We start from the raw sequence: 24,475 nt of genomic DNA on the forward strand, positions 1-24,475 counted from the left end.
ACACACGGGACCTTTCTATGTACAATAAATGCATGTATGTATTTATTTATTTATATGTACATTACACAAAAACACGCACTGAAGCTTATACTTATGCTGTAAACACCTAACAATTGATATCAGTCTGTTATACATAAGTAGTATGTATGTATGTACATATATATGTACATTCCTGTTCCGACATTGTCCAAGAATTTTAACAAACAGTTATGCAAACCGAACCGAACTGAGCTGAATATATACTTGTATGTACATATACATATAGTATGTATATAGCCGTATTTGCTCCCTTTCGGATATGTGCATGCTGTGTAGTTGTACTATACTTGTAGCATATATGTATATACGTATTACATATATATTGTATTCGTTACACTTTTTGCCAAATTGCTGACTACTTGTAATTTGGTAGTATACGAGTATATAAGTAGGAGGTACTGTTCGTTATGTGTTTGTGTTTCATGTTTCAAAATATATTATTATCATTATTATTATGTTTACATGCCATTATTATCCAACATATAGAGTATATAGTAGTAGTAGATGGTAAAAAAACAAATCAAAATGAAACACCCGTCATGCTCTATTCTAAGTTAGTACACCATTTACTCATGCGAACACTTTTTATAAACTAATAGTTTTTGTAAATGTTATTGCAGTTGAATCACAATTAGAGATGCAAGTAGATTTGAAAACAAAATATTTTATTTAGATTATAGATCGTGCTGTACATACAAAATGGTACTGAAAGCCGTTTATATCTTTTGAAGAATGAGAAACATTGGAGAGTATGAGGATTTCTGATGAGCCGTTAGATATATATATATATATATATGTATATATATAACTGCCTGCTATATAGTTCCTAAAACAAATGCTACAAACACTTCCAACTTCCTATAACTTAGCTTCCCGAACTATTATAAAGTTTTAAAAATATTTAATCATCAATTTTTCTACAGCATAACATTTAAGGATCTCTAATAAGTTGGTCGCACTATGTCTATCTACAAGTATATATTAAATACTAGTCTAGCTACGATCTCGATTATCGATTAAGCACTTAACATCGATAAGTCGCAGACAAACAGAATAGGATTGGAAAAACGCACTTTTAGTTAATCCGTGAATTAAATAATTATTATTTTACTAATAAATATAGATATATATATAAGAAATGGAGAAAGTGATCTCACTATATTGATCAACTTTTCTAATACGCTTTCTTATTTGTATTCTCTGCTCTTCATTAGTTCGATCTAGCTAGAATGTACATACATATGTTGAAGTGAAATTTTTTTGCAAGGAGACATCTTTGGCTGTCTGTACTGTAGAATACAGGTATTATATAATAGTTATTTCTCGAGGTGTAAAACGACGAAGAAAACAAAAGCATTCGGTTACTTGGTAGTTGGCATAGAATAGGCTAAAAGCAGACCGTTAGTGATGGTGAAGAGGTGTGAAGAGGTGGGTGAAGAAAGAAGTGATGGAATGATTCTTGCATATATGTACAATGTAATCGCTTTCTGGTTTTTGCCAATGTCGTTGATGGGGAATGGGGCAGTTGGGATGTTGGGCAACGAACCCGGCAACAAAATGTCTGTGCCAATGCTGAATTTCTGAAAAATGGGTGCTTCCAAAACAAAAGCATATACATATAAGTATATATGTATGTAGTACATATATATGTATGTTGAAAATTCGATTTGCATTTGATTGGTGCATTCCTAGCCAAATCAGAATTCTGCATAAAGAATATTGAAATAAAATGCTAGCTGTTTAATAGAAAGTCTGCTAAAACTGTTGGAATTCAAACGAAAAACAAAATGAATCGAAAGCCAGCTGTAAGCCTAAATAGACTTAACGGACAATGGACGATCATTGCTTCTAAAGAAGTTTCTAATTAGTCTTCGGAATGAAAGTTGTTGGCACAATGTTCATCTATTTGAAGATTTCCTATTGCAATAAATTTATGTTTTTTTCTTTTTTTTTTAAATAAGAATGTTAATGAATATTAATGATAACAGACAAAAAGAAAATAAGAAGAAGAAGTAGAAGAATAGATGCAAATAGGAATACTACGATACGAGCAGCAACGATGATGACATTAACGATAACAACGGCGATGAGGTGGAAGAGGGTACATGGGCAGGGGGGGCAGGGAGACGATGGTGACAGGTGAAAGGTGACGACGGCAACGTTAACAATAACGATGACGACCATCAAAACATCTGGAAAGAAGGTTCAATTTGCACTCACTCTCACCTGCACTTCCAAAGCATGGTAAGCTACTATAAGTCCTAAAAGAATCACAGTCGAAACAGATATTAAGGTTTTTAACGCTGTCGAGTAAAACGATGCCTGAAAAACAGAAAAAAAAACACGCAAATATAGTATTAGATTTCTATAATAAAGTATAGTAAGTATACTACTAAACAAGTATAACTTCAATTAAACTTCAATAAACTAATAAGAACTACAAGTATATGTTGAAAATCAATACAAACATAAGTACCAATGCACGCATGTTAATATAAGCAGATAATAATCTTATGTTATCTACAAGTTATCTGTCACTGTTGCATACGAATGTAAGCATAAAGAATATGTATAGCAAAAGTGTCAGTCTCCAATAAAACTCTAAAGCGAACAGACGCACGGCGGTCCGCGACTATTGTCTTTTACTTTACTCCTACTGAGCCCTTCCCTTTTCAGCGAATATATAATCTATTCAATAGGTTATGGGCCCAGGGCATATAGGCTCATAGGAGAAGTTCAAAGTATTGTGAAATAGTAATCGTTTGGTGACTCAAGAAATATAACATTTAAAAAATGAGTGCGCTATATCAAATAGACAAATTGGAAGAGCATAACTATGACTCATGGAGCATACAGATGCGATCTGTCTTAGTGCACGCGGAATTGTGGAGTGTGGCATCAGGTGCTGAACCTAGTAATACTGAGAGTTCAAGGCCAAAAGATGAAAAGGCATTAGCAATTATAACGCTAAGTGTAAAAGCTTCACAATTGGGCTTCATTAAAAATTGCAACACTTCGTACGAGGCATGGAAAAAGTTAAAGGACGTTCATCAGCCGAGTGGACCTGTACGGAAAGTGTCGCTGTACAAGAAATTGCTAGGCAAACGCATGTTTCAAGGCCAAAGCATTTCAAGTTACATACACGAATTTAACGAAATTCTGGATGGTTTGTGTACAGTTGGCATCGAATTAAATGATGAGTTAAAAACAATCGTGTTGTTGTCAAGCTTGCCCGAACCATACGAAAATTTTGTCGTCGCCATTGAGACGCGTGACAATTTACCGTCATTTGATGTGTTATGTATCAAGCTGATGGAAGAGGGAGAGCGCAGAGGCAATGCAGATGGAGAGAGCGAGAATGCAAGAGCATTTATAGCTACGCAGCAGATCGTCGCGCATTCCAAAGCGAATTCAAAAAGGAATTCAAAAATCGTCGTTTGCTACAACTGCGGCGAAAAAGGGCACTACAAGGCACAGTGCAAGCGTGAGAAAATTCGCGGTGAAGGGAAAAAGCAATCGACAAAGAAAGAGATGGAAAAGCAGAGCAGCTTGTTAAATGCGTTGGACGTTGGAAAGATAGAGAACAACATGTGGTGTCTGGACAGCGGAGCAACAAGCCATATGTGTTGCGATAAGACGTTATTTTCAAAATTTATTGCGCACACTGAAATGATCGGTTTAGCTGACGCTGGTTTCCTGAAGGCCGAAGGCAGAGGAGAGGTGAAGTTACAGACAGAACTTTGTACCTTGGTGTTGTCAGATGTACTGTATGTACCGAAAATGAATGGCAACTTTATGTCCGTCAGCCGGTCAGTGCAAAAGAACAATGTTATACATTTTGGGCCACATTTTGCTAAAGTTATACAAAACGGCGAGTGTATACTGAAAGCGAATAAAGTTGGGAACCTTTATATGTTTCAAGGCAAACAAAATAGGTGTTATTCCGCAACTGAATCAGATGGTACATTGTGGCATAAGCGTTATGGCCATTTAAATTTTACCAGTCTGAAGGAAGTGATCAGCAAAGAGCTAGTGCGTGGTATTGAAAAGTTTTTTTTCCCAGACAATTTGAATTGCAAAACGTGTATGCTAAGCAAAATACATGTACAGCCATTCCCAAAGGTAAGCACTAACCGTGCCGAAGAGCTGTTGGAACTGGTTCATGCTGATGTATGCGGCCCATTCGACACGAAGTCACTTGCTGGATCCAAATACTTTCTGACCTTCATCGATGACAAGTCCAGGCGTATATTTGTTTATTTTTTGCGGAAGAAAGATGAAGTGTTCAGTAAGTTCGTCGAATTTAAAAACTTGGTTGAACGGCAAACAGATAAAAAGCTCAAATGTATTCGAACCGACAATGGAGGCGAGTTTGTCAACACAACATTCAACGGTTTCCTGAAACACCATGGTATTGCAAGGCAATTGACCGTGGCTTATACTCCGCAGCAGAACGGCGTGGCGGAAAGAGCAAACCGGACATTAACGGAGATGTCCAGATGCTTATTGGTGCAGTCGGGCCTAGGCGAGTCTTTGTGGGCCGAAGCAGTCAACACAGCAGTATACATAAGAAACAGATCACCTACCAGTGCACTGAACAACCTGACTCCAATGGAAGCGTGGACAGGTAAGAAACCCTGTGTTAGCCATCTAAAAGTTTTTGGTTCCATTGCAGTTGCACTTGCAAAGGGTCCCCGTAAAGGCAAATTCAAACCCAAAGGGCATGAGTACCGTATGGTTGGGTATTCGGTAGCAGCCAAAGGCTATCGGTTATACGACCCAGAGACGAGGACGATTGTCGAAAAACGAGACATTCTATTTGATGAGCGTTGTGGTGGTCATACCAATGAAGATACCGTTACGGTAGATTTTCCTGCATGCGAGGTTCAAGAGCATGTCACTCACACGGATGGTGACAGAAGCATCGACGACGATGACAGTGAGCACAGTTCTGACGACAGCAGCTCCAACGCATATGAGAGTGCAGTCGAAAAAGAAGACTCTGACGAGGATACTGTGAAGATTGGGCCAGGCCGGCCTAAAATTGTTCGAAATGGTAAACCTGGTCGTCCAAGAAAGCAATACAATGTGCTTGGAGCATTGGTTGCTAGTGACGTAATGGTTCCGACATCCTATGATCAGGCCGTTGGTAGCACACATGCAGTATTCTGGCAAGAGGCGATGCAAAAGGAATATCAGGCACTACAATCAAACGAAACCTGGCAGATGGCTGATTTACCAAAAGATCAGCGAGCAGTTGGTTGCAAGTGGGTATACAGCCTGAAACGTGACTCTGATGGAAAAGTCGAACGTTTCAAGGCACGACTCGTTGCTAAAGGGTGCTCCCAGAAGTATGGCGTGAACTATGTAGAGACGTTCTCACCCGTTTGCAGATTGGAAACCGTGCGGTTTATTTTGGCGTTAGCAGCGGAATTGAAGCTGTACCTTCACCAGATAGATGTGTGTACCGCCTATTTGAATAGCGACCTGCATGAAACTGTTTATATGAAGCAGCCACAGGGATACACAGATCCCAATAATCCAAGTAAGGCTTTATTGCTTAAAAAGGCAATATATGGATTGAAGCAGTCGGGGCGCGAGTGGAACTCCAAGCTCGATTGTGTACTACAAGGCATAGATTTTGTAGCATGTGAAAATGAACCGTGTCTTTACAAAAGGAACGGAAGAGGTGACTTATCATTAATCCTTGTTTATGTTGATGATATAATTATAGCATGCCGATCAAAAGAGGACTTGGCCAACATCAAGTCAGCCATTACAACATCGTTTGAATGTGTTGACAAGGGAGAGCTGCATTTGTTCCTTGGCATGGAAGTGCAGCGCGACGGTGAGCTTGGCGAAATTTCGCTAAGCAATTCGCAATACATCAAAGACATATTGCGTGAACATGGATGCGAGACCTGTAGACCTACAGCGACCCCACTGGATGCTGGTTTCCAAGTGATATGTACCAGCGAGCATTGTCAAAAGGTTGACATTGCATCCTACCAGTCTTCAATTGGCGAGTTAATGTGGCTGGCGCTTACAACAAGGCCAGACATATTGCATTCCGTTGCCAAGTTAGCTCAACGGAATCAAGATCCGCATGCAGAGCACCTAGTGGGTGTAAAACATGTGCTTCGATACCTGGCGTCAACTGTGGACCTGAAGTTGCACTACAAAGAGTGTGGACAACCCCTTACCGGCTATGTGGATGCAGACTGGGGTGGCGACCGCATCGATCGCAAGTCGTATACTGGCTATGTATACTACTTGGCTGGAGGACCCATATCCTGGCGATCTGAAAAGCAACGCAGCGTGGCACTTAGCAGCACGGAGGCGGAGTATATGGCTCTTTCAACTGCGTGTAAGGAGGCCATATACCTACGGCGTCTTATAGTGGAGATTGGCTGCGGTGACTCGAGTACTCCAACTATTCTTCATGGCGATAATTTAAGTGCTCAACAATTAGCTAAGAATCCTGTACACCATGAAAGAACAAAGCATATTGATATTAGATATCATTTTGCAAGACAGGTTGTAAACGAAGAACAAATTGTTTTACAGTATACATCAACCAATGAAATGATAGCTGATATTTTAACGAAAAATCTCCCTAAAGCGAAGCATGTTCATTTTACAAAGCTGTTAAATTTGATTTGAAAATTTTTGTAAAACATGTTTGCATTGAGGAAGGGTGTTGAAAATCAATACAAACATAAGTACCAATGCACGCATGTTAATATAAGCAGATAATAATCTTATGTTATCTACAAGTTATCTGTCACTGTTGCATACGAATGTAAGCATAAAGAATATGTATAGCAAAAGTGTCAGTCTCCAATAAAACTCTAAAGCGAACAGACGCACGGCGGTCCGCGACTATTGTCTTTTACTTTACTCCTACTGAGCCCTTCCCTTTTCAGCGAATATATAATCTATTCAATAGTATATACAACAACAAATGTACTTCTTCAGCCTATGGTCAGACAAGCAAATAATTTGCACGAAATTCTGTTGATTCTTATAAGTATAGTATATCAACAAAATATTGTAGTTCAATTAAAATGAATAGAAGTTTTATACTCAAGTGTAATTTTCTGCGACAGAATTCAACTTGCTTACCTAACCTATGGTCAGATAGGCAAATTATTTGCACGGATATCTGTCACATCTGTTACAAATATATCATAAACATTATTTTAGTTAAATTAATGCAATTTTCTGCTACAGCAGTGCAGTACTTAGCAATTTAATTTTCAAAGTGTATGTTCACGGAAAGTACGATAAATTTGCATGCAAATAATTTGCATGTGTGACCGTGTCTTAACTTAACTTTTACTCTGATTTGCAGACCAATCGATTATTGAAAAGTTAATGGTGCACCTACCTTTGTGTAAACGCCGGCACTGCTCAGTTCGTTTTCTATAACCATCACGATGATCCCGAACATACCCATAACAAGCGCGTAGTCGCTGATGCGTTTGCGCTTCTCAAATAAAGCTTTTCTTTTGCCCAGGCGATAGCCCACATTGGGTTTGTGTTTGGCCGAATTTGTTGAGGGTTTTCTGGACGTATTACCGCCAGTAAGAGCACGTTCTTCCATATACCTGAAAGACCCCGATCAATATCGTTCGTTAAATGGGCGATGCACTTAATAAATGAAAAGCTAACACTATTCCGAATCCATTCAAAGAAAAGATGAGTAATCGAAAACGCTCACTAGGACTATTTACATATGTATGTATGTATTTGTTTTTTTCAAGTTCATAAATACAAATACTATACTGAACGAGTATGTGTTGTGTTGTGAATGCGGCTGGGATTGTTACTTGAAGGTGAAACTAAACCACTGGGACTAATTATAACGTACCAAATATAATGTTTGACATATTTAACTGAACTCTACCCCCGCCCCGCCATATGTATACGTATGTGTGTGTGTGTGTCTAGAAAGTGGTCGTAAAAGTTCAACCATAAGGTAGTTTGCAATGTATTTGTTTATTTTGGTTCACTCACATCTAGATGATGGTCTACGGATATGTGTCGAGTTGGTTATAAACTCTAGCTACTTGGCCATTCATTTATGTATGTATGTTTGTTTGTTTGTTTGTTTGTTTGTACAGCTGTATACATTAAGTATGTATGTGTAAATGCTAGTTGTGGCAGACATTATGTAACTGTGGAGCAAAAAGGCAGGGAAGGGGCAATACAAGCCACGAGGCTAGCATTTGGGCATTGGAAAATGCTGACACATGAAAATAAAAATGCCTGCTTGTTACTAAAACTGTTGTAGTTGTTGTTGTTGTTGTTGCTGCTGTATAAAATGCTGAATGCCGCCCATTTTCATAGAGATTTATGTGAAATCTAAATCTGGCAAAACATATTCGTTGGAGCTGAATCCCACTTTTGAATGCGTACTAGAAAAAACTGAACTGTCATCAAAACTGAGCACAGGTCGTTACTTGTACTGTACTCGTATCTGATGGTGCCTTGAAATAATGTTGGGTTAGACAAATAAATGCGCATGTAGTGCTAACTGTCATACTCGTATTTAAGGTGACAGCTAAGCTCTTAACTTATACTATATAGCCAGACTCTTAAATAACCTTTACTCTCAACTAAAATACAATTTGTTGGTCCTATCCTTCCTGTGGTAGCTATATGATATACAAGCCTGAGCAGCTGATGAAACTTGGGAATATAGTCGAGTATTATTAAATACTTCTAACCACCAGACCAGCTTTTTCTGAGTTATATTGAGAAAGAGTGAAGCGATCATTCCTATGGTAGCTATTTAAAATAGTAAGGCTATATATTATTTGTATTACACTTACTATGCATTTAAATGAGACAAATCGACGTGTTAAGTTTTGTGTCTCTAGCTATTGCGGTTTGACAGCTCTCGGTGTTCATACAGACAAACAGTCCGACATATCTATTTACGCTTCGAGCCTTGGGTATAAAGTATAACCATTAGGTGCAGCACTCAGTTAGTGCCCCGCTCGCTTATTTTAATTAATTTGCTTCATTTTTTTCCTTGAAAGAACCCAAGCAATAGGTTAATACTAGGGGTGTGTGGGTATGCCTGTCGGCTGCAAACGCATGTACATATAAGTTTATCATTGACAAATGTCACAAGTTGGCTGACATTTTCAGGCCCCCTTCCACTCCTACTCCCACTTCCATCGCTGACACTGACACTGGCATTGTGTTTGACAGCTAATTATCGACAAGGCTGAATTAGAACAGGATTTTGGCAACGCCCATCGATCAAATACTTGTACTGGCACTTTTTATACTCGTATCCCTCAACTTGATTTCAAAACACTTCATCAGATTAGTGTGCGTGTGTGTGTGTTTGTCTCACTGATTGATCAATTCTCTGCTTTCGAATGGAGTTGGAATGGAGTTGATAGCTCTTGGATTGTGTTGGTGGTACATACGCTAGGCGATGGCTCTGGGTTTGGTTTGGGGCATACATACATTTCATACCTAGGGTAGTCTGAGTGGATACCCACTAGTGCCTCGGCCGCTTCTTCGTTGCATCCAGATGAGATCTGTTCCCGGTTCGCAATGGAAGGTGTTTTCATCGAGCCAGGAATTGAAAGTGTGGATGCTGGTTTGCGGAGCTAAAAATCAGAAAATATCATAAAGTTCATCATTTGCTCTTTTAAGTGTCAATAATATAGTAAGTATACATAAATCAAAAGAGTGATGGCTCAGCATAAAAGGCGAATGCATAAAAGTTACTTGTCTCTCTCTCTCTCTCTCTCTCTCTCTCTCTCTCTCTCTCTCTCTCTCTCCTCTCTCTCTCTCTCTCTCTGTGTGTGTGTATGTGTGTGTGCTCAAGCATAAGTCTTGTGATAAAACTTCATCACAGAATCTATAAAATTCGCATACACTAAGTACACTACAATTTTCAATAAACTACTCGTATTTATCTAGCAATGGTGTGGGAGCATAGCCAAGCCGTGTTGGTGACAAGCAGTTGCATTTTTATCGAGTGACGTTTACGAGTCGCGCATAATCGACTCTTGTATGCGCTGTACCCTTACCTTTAACTAGCCCTACAACTTAAATAGATCTTATTGTACTAATCGGGAATATGGTAGCTATATGATATAGTGCAACGATTTGGATACAACTCCAGATTATGTTGAGGTTTAGTTAAAATCTTATAAATATTGCATTTTATTCGGTTATCTTAATAAACATGAAATGTCTATTACAGCTGAATAAAATAATGCAGCTGTATCTTTTTATACCCTGTACCCGTAGGGTAAAAAGGGTATATATGAGGGCAGAAGGAAGTACATCCGACCCCATAGAGTATATTCTTGATCAACATGACATGAGAAATCGATCTAGACATGTCCATCTGTCTATTCGCCTATTTGTCCATCTGGATGAACTCAAAGATATAGAAAACTATAAAAGCTGGAATAAACAAAGTTGGTATCCATATTCCATTGGGTCCGAAAAAGGACGAGTTTATTGTATTTTTTTGATTTCCCCTCCCCTCTCCCCGCTGCAGAATTTCGGCAAAACTGTCCACATTTCCAAAGCTACATAAACTAAACACGTAATCTATTTGCAAATATCTACTATTGATTTAAATTTCATCCAAACCGGTCAATTGTAAGATCGCTCTACTATAGTACAACGCCCGCAAGATGTAGCACCAAGTTTGCTTTTCCTTTTCTTTTTGCTTCTGCTAGGGGTGCATATAACTCAGTGTTCAATGTCGGGCTTGTCCGTCTATAGCTTTCTCTCTTGTTTGAAATAAACTTGTTATGCATAAGGGTAGGACAAGTCCAGATGTGAAGTTTGGTGTTCCTAGTTGTTAAATATCACAAGTTATCGATGTTCATACAGACGAACAGTCGGACAAATGGCCATGTCCCCATCAAATCGTTACGTCAAGCTGGCCATATGGGCTTATTGCTTATACAATGGAGTCACACTTTTAAGCCTACCCCCCTTTTACAGTTACAGTGTTGTTGTGCTGAGCGGACTCTAGAAATTTGAAACCATTAGCTAAGTGCACGCAACCCATTCGTATACACACATCGGAATTCTATGCTCGGTTAATGCGAGTGCGTATCGAAACACCTGCACATCAAATCATATTAAATTGAATCAGAGTTGCCTTTAACATAGCCCTTGCCTTTGGCATTGGCTTGTAATTTGATAGCCAGGCAATTGATTGACGTGCTAGCAACAACAATAACAACAACAGCAGCAGATTGGATCCCAGCTCGTGCCATCATAATTGACTCAATTGAAATGCGCCAGCAGCCCTAATCCTTTTAGCAGCCACAATATTTTGGCTTGCGATTGGTCTGTATTTCAATCTGTGGTATCATCTGCTCTGGCAGAGGACCAAATACCTTTTTGTGATGTCGTGACGTCATTGCCGTTTCTTCTGCCCTGAAATCCAATTATTTGGCTGCCCAAGTAACACAAAATAAAAACTGGAATTTAAGGCACAAGCCAGCAGCAAACCAACAGACAAACATACTCGTACATACATACATACATACATACATACATAAGCACTTATGTAAGTAAATACTCGAATGTATGTTCATATGTATATACATAGGTGGGTAGTGGTTGCGTACTTCACCGAAGGAAACACTGCTGGAAAATATACAAAAAATATTTCAAAAAAAAAAAAAAAAATGCACTGAAAATAAGAAAAGCACTCGTTTAAAAGAAAAATCACGCAAAAACAAAAACGACGAAAGCCAAACTAAAACAGACGCGTACTTAGCCTTAATGGAAACGGGCAAAAAAAAAAAAGTGAAAGCAGCTGAAAAAGAGAGAGTGTACAAACACTTACACACACACATATATATGTATATACTTATACATACTTAAACCACACACCCACATACACCGCAGGATATAAACTTGTGTGTTGTTACACTTCTTGCTCCTCATATTTAAATGAAAACTAAAGATAAGTAATCTCTACATGGGCGCGGTTTGCTTAAGCACGATTTTCTACCACACATACACACGCACTCACATACACTGGCACACACACACACACACACACACACACACACACACACACACACACACACACACACACACACACACACACACACACACACACACACACACACACACTCACATATATAGGCACCCACAAGTTGTGTACTGAAATGAATACTGACGTGCTAGGCGGCCTAAAATCACACTTAGTTCCACAAATTTTCCACAAATTTACCATAATTTACAAATATATGTACATATATACTCAAGTGTGTGTATGTATTGGTATTCGAGAATTATGCATGCATTTCCTGAATAGCGAATTTGTTAAATTCAAATATTTGTTTACGAAAACCCCGCCGAATACACGTACGTGCTTATGTGCTCAAGATCTAGCTCTTTATAGTCTCGTCTTTAATATACGCACAAACATATTTATTTATACACTTGGCGAAAAATCAAGTGGCTTTACAAGTAATTAATCCCCAAGCATCTCCTAAGCTTGTTATACTTGTATGATGCTATGCGACAGATTTTTCAAAATTCCGATGCACGTCTAGAATAAATCGGATATTTTAAGCTAATTGGAACAACATTAGATTCCCTTATATTTGAGAAATTTGTTCGGAACTTTCTTGATTTAGAAGCATGGCTAGATATAGTCTCATATTTTCAGCTCCTCAAAAATTTGTATTCAATAATTGTTCTACAAATTATATTGTTGTAAATATTCTCAGCCTTCATTTGCTGTGAGTTTAGGTTTATTTTTAAATATTTAGTCATGGAAGACTACAAAATTTGACTGCTATTTCCATAACGAAAGTTGGGATCTGTTCGGACGTCATGGAGAGTTTGAAGTCGAAATTCTATGCTGACTTGAATTTGTAGGAATGGTCTGAGTTTCAAGAAGTATATTAAGAAATCGTTGTTGCTGGAAACTTCCGGAAACCGCTCTACCGATTGTTGCGAAATATATGGTTATAAAGATAATAATGGACCAGCAAGCGGATCCGCGGATATATTAGAAGAAACATCAATTACTAGGTCCAAGTCTGAGAAACGGCTTACAACATATACTGTGAGTCGACTCGTCCACACTCCAATGATGAGAAGGGCGCTTTAGAAAGAAAATAGTAACATAATTTTAAAATATCGTAATCAAATTTTTGGACAATTGACACCCAAAATGAAAACATTTCTGACATTAATGATGTTCCCTGTTTACTCAACTGCACTTTTAATTGTGTTTCAATTTCATTCAATGGGTTTTCACTTAGATATTTAATTGCAAAGTGTCGTCAAAATGCTGGCAAAACAAATTCCCCAAAAACAACATTTGTGACTGAATCTTCTCTTTAAGCTTGCAATCTACACTGCAATAAAAGGACATTCAGAAAACATTACAACAATAAATGATTTACATATGTATCGGTGCTTTCCTAAATATATTGATTTTAATGTTGGTTATCGTACAAATGGAGAAAACCAAGAGAATTGAATAAGAATTACGATTAAAGCTATAACTAACAGCGTTACATGTTAACAGCATTTGTAGAGATCTCATATAATTTAGCCAAACCACGCACAGAAAAAAAAATTAACAGTTTTTTTTTTTTTTTTTTTTTTTTAAACGTGTATACGTTTAAAGTCTCTTCTCTGATCATTGGTATACTCGTAATGGAAGTAAAATAATTATTAAGATAAGCAGAAGCGTCTGAATTTGAAACGGGAATGCATATCTGAAAGACGATAATTAGTAGCGCAGATTTCCCCCAGTGCATATACATACATATCTATATAGATGTATGTACTATTTCTGTCTCTCTGTACATGTGCGCGGAAAATGCTGTCTTTGAATTGAAGCCGTAATCTTTTTGGCTTTAGTTTGCCGCTTAGAAAGCTCAGAGAATGTACGAATCTTGTTTACGTTAAGTAGATTTCACTTAATGGTCTTATTGCTGTTTCTACACACACACACACATACATACTTGTATGTATATATACTTAGTATGCATGTGTTTATTTATGTTTGTAGTATAGCATTTGTTGTTGTTTGTATTTTGTATTTTGAATGCCATAACTCGGGCACATGGTGGATCAACATGAGAACAGATGACGCCTTAAGAACCAACCTTGCCTGATTGTAAGCTCCCTCGTGTGTGGATCTTAAATCACGCATATACTATACATATGTACATACAAGTATATATATACATATATATATATATATATATATATACATATACATACATATATACATACATATGTATACATATAAGTACAAGCTGCCCAGATAAGATAATATTATGACTGCGATTTGTTAACGCCCATCATATTTTTCAAGGGCCTGCGCTAGAATTCACAAAGGACCGCCAGACGGAGCGACGGAGCGACGGACTTGTTGTGGAAACAGCTGCTCGCGCTCATCAAAATCAGGCCTTGAAATGGTCAAAAGAAAAGCGCTGGCTGTCGACAAATCAAGCGCTGTTTTGTTGTTATTGCTATTGCTATTGCTATTGTTGTTGTTGTTGTCAGTTGATGTTGATTGTATATTTTGCGTTGCGTGCCCTTCATACAATTGGTACATTAAGACACACACACACACCAACACACCCGTACACCCGCACACATTCATAAACATGTCCGCACGCAAAGGCGCGTGGCGTCGAAGTCGACGGCGGCGACAGGAGTCTACTCCTTCAAAAAAAAAAAACAAAAAAAAGGGCGGCACTACATACGCAAAAATTACCAAAAAGCACAGACACGCATGTCTCCATATATGTATGTACTTGCATACATACACGTATATAGTATAAGTACGTACGTGTGTGTGTGTTCCTCTAACATAAAACAAAACAAATGGCGTATTCTAGGACATCTAATGTCAATGATGTTAATTGGATTTCTTAATTAAGTTGAAAAGCAACAACAACAGCAACCCATCCACTGAAACAGTGTAGAAACATCATTAATATCGAGCCCTGTCGATTCGAAAGGCAAAGGCAAAGCAAGCCTATGCTGTCAGTGTAGAGTTTACATTCCAGTCCTGACCCGCCAATAAAATACTTACAATTATTTGTAATTATAAGAAGTTGTAACAATTTCAGATCACAAGAACGATTTTAAGAATCTCAACAAATTTCATTTCAATCTTTAAATTTTACATTCAAGACTGTTTCTTAATTTTGCTATTCCCAACTAATTGTGGGGAATAGAAAATAGAAATAGAAAAAAAAATAGAAAATATAAATAGAAAATAATAGAAATAGAATAGAGAATTTCATTTCATATTCAAAAAATTATTCATTTAATTGGCTTTGCAAGTGAAATGTTAGCTTTTGGGAATTGAACATAATTAATGATTGATTCGTTCAAATTTGGAAATAACGTCGAATTGGATAGAGTTTTTATAGCAAGGGATATGGAATATTCCAATCTGAAGCTAGAAGTTAAAGATTTTAAGAATCTGAAAATTCTGAACTTTCATTTCAATCTTAACTTGATAGTTCTAGTAGAAATCAGTTTAAATTTTGCATTCAAGTCTATTCCCATTTTGCATTCATTTTCATGCGGAATAGAAATTTGTAATCGTTTCTACTTGTATGTATATTCAAAAAGTGATGCAGACCTTTGCAAAGGCTAAAAGGATCCAGATTTTTCAAAACAATTAGATAAGCATAAGCCACCACTTAGGTTAGGCTATTTATGTTTGTTAGCATGTATTGTTAAGGTGCTAAACCTTTATGGAAGATTTTATGAAACATAGGGAAAAAAACGATGATGGTTCTTTGGTTTAACTTATTAATTATGAAGTTTATTTATTAACAAATTTATTTTCCAACTAATAAAATAAAATATGCAAACAGTAAAGTAAAAAAAAAAAAAAAAAAAAAAAAAATGGGCTTAGTAAGTATATCAACAATTTATGTGGAATAATCGCTTTTGGACATTAATTGATCAAATTTTTAATAGACTTTTTATGGAAATGGATATGGAACATTCCAACCTGAAGCTAGAAGTTTAAGTTATTTAGAATGTTGCTAATAAGTTAAGCCTATGCATGGAGTTTCAAAAGGGAACATTTGGGGAAACATTTTCACTTTACTATAATTATGTTGCTTTAAAGGCTGCAATTTTTTCAAATGCAAGTAGTATAGAAATAGCCAATAAATAAAAAAAATAAATAGCTAGAAGTTTAAATTATTTAGAATGTTGCCAATTAGCTAAGCCAATGCATGGAGTTTCAAAAGGGATAATTTGGGGAAACATTTTAACTTTAATTATGTTGCTTTAAAGGGTGCAATTTTTTCAAATGCTAGTATAGAAATTGTAGTTTTTAATCTCCAAATAATTGGGATGTGCTTTGATGGCAAAGCAATTTTAAATATTTATTGCATTATTTCCGGCTCTCCTCTTCTTTGCACCAACTTAATGAAGTGCATATTTAATGAAGCGAAAAGTGTGGTGGGTTGTTGTTTTTTTTTTGTTGGTTTTTTTTTTTTTTGATTATTTTAACCATCACGGGAAATCTGTTGGCCTTTTAAATGCCAATCGTGTTAGTTTGTTGCCTTAATTTGTGTGAAGTGTGTGTGGCACGCTTGTAGCTCCATTTTTTGTTCTCCCTTTTTGTTTTTGGAATAATACTTGAAGTAGTTGGCGTTCCTTTGTTCTCGCCGACATTTGCACAATATTAACATAGACGTTTCGTTTTCGAGCATTTCATGGGCACCGAGCAACAGAGCACTCCCCCCACTGCGCCGCGTCCACTATGAGCTGCAGCTCCATACACTTAATTTTGGCAACACGCACACTGGCACGCACACCACAGGTATTATTATACTCGTACACCTTGGCCAGAGGAGTCGGGACAAACACACACACACACACATAGAGAGAGAGAGAGGGAGAGTGTCGAGCACATGCTTGAACGTACTCGAAGGAAATTGGTGGAAATTATCGAGTTTCCTATACAAAACGCGTCTGACACGCAAAACGAGCCTGATGCCTATTCTCTAACGACGACGATTAGGCCAACAACGTGAACATTACCCACATCCTCCCGAACTCGAATAGTTGAGGGAGTTGTTTATGGTTGGGATTGGGGTTGGAGTTGGGTTCGAGGGTGGGATTGCTGTTGCTGTTGCTGTTGCTGGTGTTGGGGCTGGCTCTGGGGGATTGGAGGATTTGGGTTTGTGAAGTGTGAGTCAAAAAAAGCTAACCAAGCGATGAACCCAACCCCAAAATCTGGAGGCCAGCACACCCACCCCAAAACCCATAACCAAATGAGTCTGTTGAGCACATGATTTTCTTTTTGGTTTCATTTTCGTTTGTTGCCTAATAAATTAAGCGTAATTTACGTTTTTTCCCTCCCATTCTTCCTCTCTTAGATTGTTGCTTTTGCTGTTGTTGCTAGCTGGATGGCTGGTTGGTTGGTTGGTTGGTTGGACGCGTCTATGGAGTTTTCTTTTAATGTCTGCTTAAAACTAGACTCTTTTAAATGAGCCCCCAAATGCATTGCTCGAGAATATAGTAAGTGCGAGTATCAGAAATGAACTAATTAAAATCAAGGCTGCTCACTCAATCGAAAGTTTCCACTCCATCCATTGGGAGACTGCACAGATTCCTTTAATAATGCTGCCCACAATTAAATTACAGTTATCGCTGTTAATTAATAACCGCAGTGTAAGCATAAAAAGGTGGCGCAATCAAGTGTGAAACTCTGATTCTCCTTTAAGTATATTAAATTAATTAAAACAAAATCTTGATGCGGTCACAATTTTCACAAAACTCCTATACTTGTACAACCTATATAAGCAGTATATCTTTGCATATAATAATAATTACTGCATATTTTTAAATGAAAAACTAAATCAGTTTTGAATAAAATAAACATACATACGAGTGTCTATGACGTAGAAAATGTAGAACGAAGTACGTGTTCTGAAGTAAGGCATTTTTAGATAGTATGCGACAAGTTGGTTAGAATGGTACATCCCTACCCGACTTCCATTCAAAATTTCTAATATATGCTGGACGGAGTTATTGCATCTGGTTGTTTTTTTTGTGTTATCAGATTTTAATTTCGCTTAACATTTTCCAACACGTTTCAATTGATGAGAAGTTTGTGGTGAAAATTGTATGTATATACGTATCTCGTGGCAGGGTCCACGAATGGTATACGCAATTCATTAATGGTCTTGATGACTTGCATATTGACGAACATGTCGATAATCTAAAATTGTTAATTATCGAAGACGCACTGAAAAAAGTGCGTGAACTTATTAAAAATCCACCAATATCTTTACAAGTATTACATTTTATTTCAATAAACTACGTATTTCGACAGCAATACAAAGCTTGTTTTTATTTAGTTCTGATAGCAATTTGGAGTTCGTCTGATAAATATTTAAAAGGCTCTTAGAAAAGAACCTTCTTCTCTGATCCACAATGTCACATTTTAAAAACATTATTAGAATCTGTTTTTTGAATCTGAATCCCCAGTTTCCGCTAGAAACGAACCACTTATCGATTTGCTAATCGACAACAATTGCAGCGATTGCAATCGAAAAATCGACTTTTGGGTAGTGCAGGAACTAAAATTATTATTGAATAAAACAAAATGGAGCAATTTTAAGAAAGTCTGAAATACTAGCTGGCTAACTAAATGAGTAAATGGATCGGTAAAATATGCTGAAACATCGCCAAACAAATGTTGGCTAGTAGATTAAATTTATGTTTAATCTATTACCAGTTAACACCTCAAGCACTAACACATATTCTAATTTATCAACACCCAGTCTTCTTTCCTTCTTCCTTACTTATTTCCTAGACAGAGGACCAACGGGCGACTAGCTGGCTAATTAGCCAACTAAACTGCTAACTGGAGCGATCAAATATGTTTAATATCCCAAGTGGTATTAAAAACATTGACACATGTTCTAATTTTCAACACTCAATAAATTGAAGAGTCGCCCTTAAACAGCTGATCGATCAGCACGCTCCACATTTACCGTTAAAGTGCCGTTACAACGCCATACTGTTTAATTGATGAGTCATCTCAAATTCTTCTTGGAATTCTTGCAAAATTCGAATTCGTGTTTTTGACGGAGGTTAGGAATAATACGAGTACATAGTGCCTATATATGGCTAGTAGCTAGTACGAGTACGTGCCTATTAGTTATGGATTAGCGTTGAGAATGCAATGGATTTATTTGAGCATACGCACACACACACACACACGATTATGCACAAATACAGAAAAAGCCTTAAAAATATACAACAATAGGTGTAAATATTAGTAGTGGATGATGCTATCAGTGGACCGCTGGAAGTCCGTGCTGGAGACGGCGCATCAGACGACGTTCCCGCAGCCAAGGCAGAAAGAGGTTTCGATGTGGCAGCGGTGGCGGCGGCTGGGTGGGGATGGGCGGGGCCGGTGTGGTCTCAGCTACTTTTTCGCTTTGACGGCGGGGCTTTTTGGGGCGTTCGTTGCGTCCGATGGCCTTGGGAATAACGTCGTTCATTATGTTTAGACTGAACATGTCGCCGCTCCGACTATCCGAGGACGTCAAACTGTTGACGGTGTTCTGAAAAACGCGTGGTAGATTCTCCACTACTTGCAGAGCATCCCGCAGTGGGCGTATCTCACGCGTTTCCGGCTCCGGCGTCTCGGCCGACACATTTGGTTTCGCAACAACTCTGCGTCCGGTGCTCGGCTTCTTGGCTGCCTTGCTGGAGCGGTCTTGTGACTGGCCGCGCCGCTGAAGCGGTGCTGGACGCGTCAGTCGAGGCATACTGTGTTCCAGAAACCAGGGCTCTCGATGGGACGTCATATCGGCGCTGCTCTGACGCTTCACTTGAGCGGCCTTCTCTTCACGCTGTTTGGCTGCTCGGGCGCCCACAGGCGCCGGGCGTACCAGAGTGCTGGCAAAATCGTTGAACCACTCCAGATGATCCACGGAGCGCTTGTGACGGGCCAGATCTAGCTCCGATTTCTTAGCTGACGCAACCGCTTCCAAGGCATTGGCCGCATATGCCGCACGCTTGCTATTAGAGGCGGACTGCCCCAGCAGGGAGGGCTTGTAGATGGTGATGGTGGAGCGGCGCTTGCGTGCTTTGTTGTCGGTGGCATTGGCATCGAACTGGAGGGCGTTGCGCACAAAGCAGTTGCTGCTGGGCCCCTGGATCAGAATTTGGTAGGGTATCTCCAGGGCTTTGGCATTCGTCTGCATTGTGCGAATGCATTCGGTATCTGAGTTCTCATTGTTGCACTCGCAAATGCACTCCTCACCACAATAGAAGCCGATGCAGCCGCAATGTTCGCACAGTGCTTTGCAATTCCTTTCGTGATTGTGCTCCACCAGCGGATTGGAGAAGGGTGTATTCTCTGTTGTTGTCGTTGTTGTTGCTGTTGTTGCTGTTGTTGCTAGTGGTGGTGCAATTGTGGTTGCGTTCAGTGGCGCGCCAGTGGCCAGTTTAATGACGGCCAGCCACACGAGCAGCAGTGCTATCGTGTAGAAGCAGAGACTGGGCCTATCCTTATCCAACGTCATGGCAATCGATCTGTGTGTGGGGTCTGTGCGAGTCTGTGACTCTGAATGGGCATTGGGTACGCGTTGCTGGCTTTATACGTCGCTGATCGTCGCTGGAAACTGTAGACGTTATTTTCTAGCTTTTTTCGATGTCAACGCTTCGTGACTGTCTGCTGTTCAACTTCAATTCGTTTGGCGAGCTTCTGCTTCTGCTTCTGATTTTCACTTTTTATTTTGTATTATTATTATTATTATTGTTTCTCTTTTTTGTGCGCTCGCTTTTTCGCCCGAATTTTCGCTGACGCCGTGTGATCTTGAAACATTTTTAATTGGGTTCTTTATGCAAACGAAAACCACATTGTACATATAATTGTATTTGTTTATACATACATACTTATACTTATAGTATGTTTGTTGCGCATTCAATGAGCTCATTTCATTTTGCGTGCTGCGGCTGAAAAATGTCGAGGCGAAATTCTTGCACTTGAACTCTGCACAATTTTTACGCAAATTTATTAAAATGCATTCCAAGACCTTATTTCAAAAAAATAAAAAACAACATATAACTATTCCGTTCTTGCCACCACCACCAACGCTAGCTGTCATCATTAGCTCTTGAGTTCCGTCATTGCTGCGTCACCATTTGGCTCTTTCAGCTGCGGAGTCAGGTGCCGACTGCACACGGAATTGCAGACTCATTGAGTGGAAATATTTCGTGAATACATATTAGAGCACTGCACGTGTCGAAAAAGAACACCCAACCACATTTTTCCTCCACTTGCGTGTCGATTTTTTTACCCACGAACGTGCTCAAATTTCAGCTACACGTCTCCAGCAATAAACCTATACAACTATGTAATGTTTTAGATTAATTTAAAAGGGAATTCTAAGCATCACAATATACAAGAAACTATGTGAAGGGAAATGTTCTTTTTGCAAAATACAATATTTTGCCCCACTTGCGGATCGAATTTTGCCACGAACGTGCTCTAATTTCAGCAATAGACTATACACCTGTTAAAGTTTTAAATTGATTTAAAAGGGAATTCTAAGCATCACAATATCATAGATGAAGCACGTTGTCAGAGGAAAGTTTTCAAGTGTTGTTTTCTGAACATGTTTTCCCAACTTGCGTGTCAAATTTTGCCCCGAAGGTGCTCAAATTTCCGCTCTACATCTCCATTAATATACCAATAAAACTTTAAAATATATAAAATATGAAACTATGTGAAGGGAAATGTTGTGTTTGCAAAATACAATATTTTGCCCCACTTGCGGATCGAATTGTGGCACAAATGTGCTCAAATTTCAACTCTACATCTTCAGCAAAAGACCCAGCTAACAGACTCAAGAGGTATATCTAATCATTACAATATCTTTGAAGAATCATTCTGTGAGAGGAAAGTTGTGAAATGTTGTTTCTGCACAATGGACAATACTTAAAATACAACATTTGCGTGTTGAATTTTGTTTTACTAAGGGTTCTATATATCCAGTGCTATGGAATGTAGAAGTGAATAAATGAAACAATCAAGCTGCTTGAACAGTTTTAGGAAGGACATTTAACAGCTCATTATCTGAAATGAATAGCAGCATTTGCCTACACTTGCGTGTCGAATTTTCTAAAATTTCACCACCACATCACCAGCATTGTATAGAATATGAATGAATGAATGAACCAATCAAGCTGACTTATGCACACACATAAAGTTTATATCCATACACACACATATACAAATAGTATGTATGTATGTAAGTATATATAACATTTTTGGAGTGACACCCATTGTAGAATAATGCAAAGGCCGCTTTGAATTAGTAAATTAGTTCACCCTCAGTGAACATTTCGGTCAATTTGGTAGCTCACAGGCTATAATAAGTAGGACGTACTTTTATTAAGATGTACAATCAGCAATAACAACAACAACAAGAGCAGCAGCAACAACAAAAGAACAAATGGGGAAGAAAATGAGAAGCACATCTTATCAGCCTGAGCGATCTGCTCAATGATAAGCTAAAAATACTTTTTACAACAACAAAAACAAATAGAGTACAAGCCATTGAAAAAAGTGCGCATTCATTGTGCAGAATATTAGACAAGACTTTTGAAACTAGGTAGTATGTACATATATACAACCCTTCAGCCAAGTCAAATAGAACGTCCAAGTCTAAGGCCAAGACGAAGACGAAAGCGGAGGGCTTAGAACAACTACACTAAAACAACATGCAGGTTGTTGTGATCGAAAATCAATATCTAACCCTATTCGATGCGGACGGACTGTATGTCTGTCTATGTAGATATATAATATATATACGACTTGGCACAAAGGCCTGGGCGATGGGTGGATGGGATGGGCGCTTGCAGCAAAGCTCTGCCGGCCCCCTTTCGACCAAGTCTAGTGCATCAAGACACACAGACACAGGTCTATAGTATACCCAAACATGTAAGTATATATGGATATATAAGTATGTGTGTAATGAGCTTAAGCAAAGGGCTGCTTGCCTTTTGCCTTGGCAAGCAATTCACATTATTCGTGTTAATTATTATAAAGGCAATAACTCCTTGAACTCCTTGCATTATAAGCCAAAGCCTCTTCTTGTGTGTGTGTCTCTTTCTCTCTCTCTCTCTCTCTCTCTCTCTCTGTGTGTGTGTGTGTGTGTGTGTGTAGGTATTCAAAAAGCCAAACAGACAGCACACAAATATATCAAGAATCATGTCAATGCCAACATCGACAATTCTGAAGCTACCAGAAATAAATAAATAAACAATTGGCACAGGCGACCGCAACAAATAATGGGTATCTGCTGGTCTGGATAGGGGTAGGGGTACAGGTACAGGGGGTATGGCCATTGCTCATTGTTCACCATTATGTCGTGTCCGATTCATTGTTAATTAATTTTCTTGCAATATATTATAGTCAATATTGGGCCATAGAGTGCAAGTACTCGTATATACGAGTACACGCGCCATTAACAATAATTAAGTGTAAAACAAGAGAGAGCGCTACAGTCGAGCAAGCCCGACAGTGAAATACCCTGTACCCAGACAAATTTCCGGCACTGAATTATATGCGCCCATAGCAGAAGCAAAAAGAAGAAGAAGTTGTACTGGAGTCAAATTGTTTCCCTAATAACTTTTCTTAGAACTAACCGACTTAGATGAAATTTGAAATAATTGTTGAAAATCAATACAAACATAAGTACCAATGCACGCATGTTAATATAAGCAGATAATAATCTTATGTTATCTACAAGTTATCTGTCACTGTTGCATACGAATGTAAGCATAAAGAATATGTATAGCAAAAGTGTCAGTCTCCAATAAAACTCTAAAGCGAACAGACGCACGGCGGTCCGCGACTATTGTCTTTTACTTTACTCCTACTGAGCCCTTCCCTTTTCAGCGAATATATAATCTATTCAATAGGTTATGGGCCCAGGGCATATAGGCTCATAGGAGAAGTTCAAAGTATTGTGAAATAGTAATCGTTTGGTGACTCAAGAAATATAACATTTAAAAAATGAGTGCGCTATATCAAATAGACAAATTGGAAGAGCATAACTATGACTCATGGAGCATACAGATGCGATCTGTCTTAGTGCACGCGGAATTGTGGAGTGTGGCATCAGGTGCTGAACCTAGTAATACTGAGAGTTCAAGGCCAAAAGATGAAAAGGCATTAGCAATTATAACGCTAAGTGTAAAAGCTTCACAATTGGGCTTCATTAAAAATTGCAACACTTCGTACGAGGCATGGAAAAAGTTAAAGGACGTTCATCAGCCGAGTGGACCTGTACGGAAAGTGTCGCTGTACAAGAAATTGCTAGGCAAACGCATGTTTCAAGGCCAAAGCATTTCAAGTTACATACACGAATTTAACGAAATTCTGGATGGTTTG

General features: G+C 38.5%; 2 protein-coding genes across 10 annotated transcripts in view; both read right to left on the minus strand.

The window, feature by feature from the left end:
* The window catches only part of LOC115629642 (small conductance calcium-activated potassium channel protein), a 113,543-nt gene that overhangs the window by 24,528 nt on the left and 64,540 nt on the right, over nucleotides 1–24,475 (minus strand). For 7 of the 9 annotated variants that reach the window (XM_030526144.1, XM_030526146.1, XM_030526148.1 and 4 more), the window contains 3 exons: nucleotides 9,526–9,671; nucleotides 7,430–7,649; nucleotides 2,266–2,361 (listed from right to left, as the gene is read on the minus strand). In XM_030526144.1, the coding sequence (XP_030382004.1) occupies nucleotides 2,266–2,361; nucleotides 7,430–7,649; nucleotides 9,526–9,671 (462 nt within the window). The remainder of the gene's footprint in view (nucleotides 1–2,265; nucleotides 2,362–7,429; nucleotides 7,650–9,525; nucleotides 9,672–24,475) is intronic. The other 2 variants (XM_030526147.1, XM_030526153.1) reach the window with 1 other exon arrangement.
* LOC115629643 lies at nucleotides 19,236–20,740 on the minus strand. Its single transcript, XM_030526154.1, has one exon. The coding sequence runs from the start codon at nucleotides 20,595–20,597 to the stop codon at nucleotides 19,359–19,361; it is 1,239 nt and encodes a 412-aa protein (XP_030382014.1). The 5' UTR covers nucleotides 20,598–20,740; the 3' UTR covers nucleotides 19,236–19,358.

Source organism: Scaptodrosophila lebanonensis, unplaced genomic scaffold (genome assembly GCF_003285725.1).
Source record: "Scaptodrosophila lebanonensis strain 11010-0011.00,11010-0021.00 unplaced genomic scaffold, SlebRS2 tig00000161-arrow-arrow-pilon, whole genome shotgun sequence".
NCBI lineage: Eukaryota > Metazoa > Arthropoda > Insecta > Diptera > Drosophilidae > Scaptodrosophila > Scaptodrosophila lebanonensis.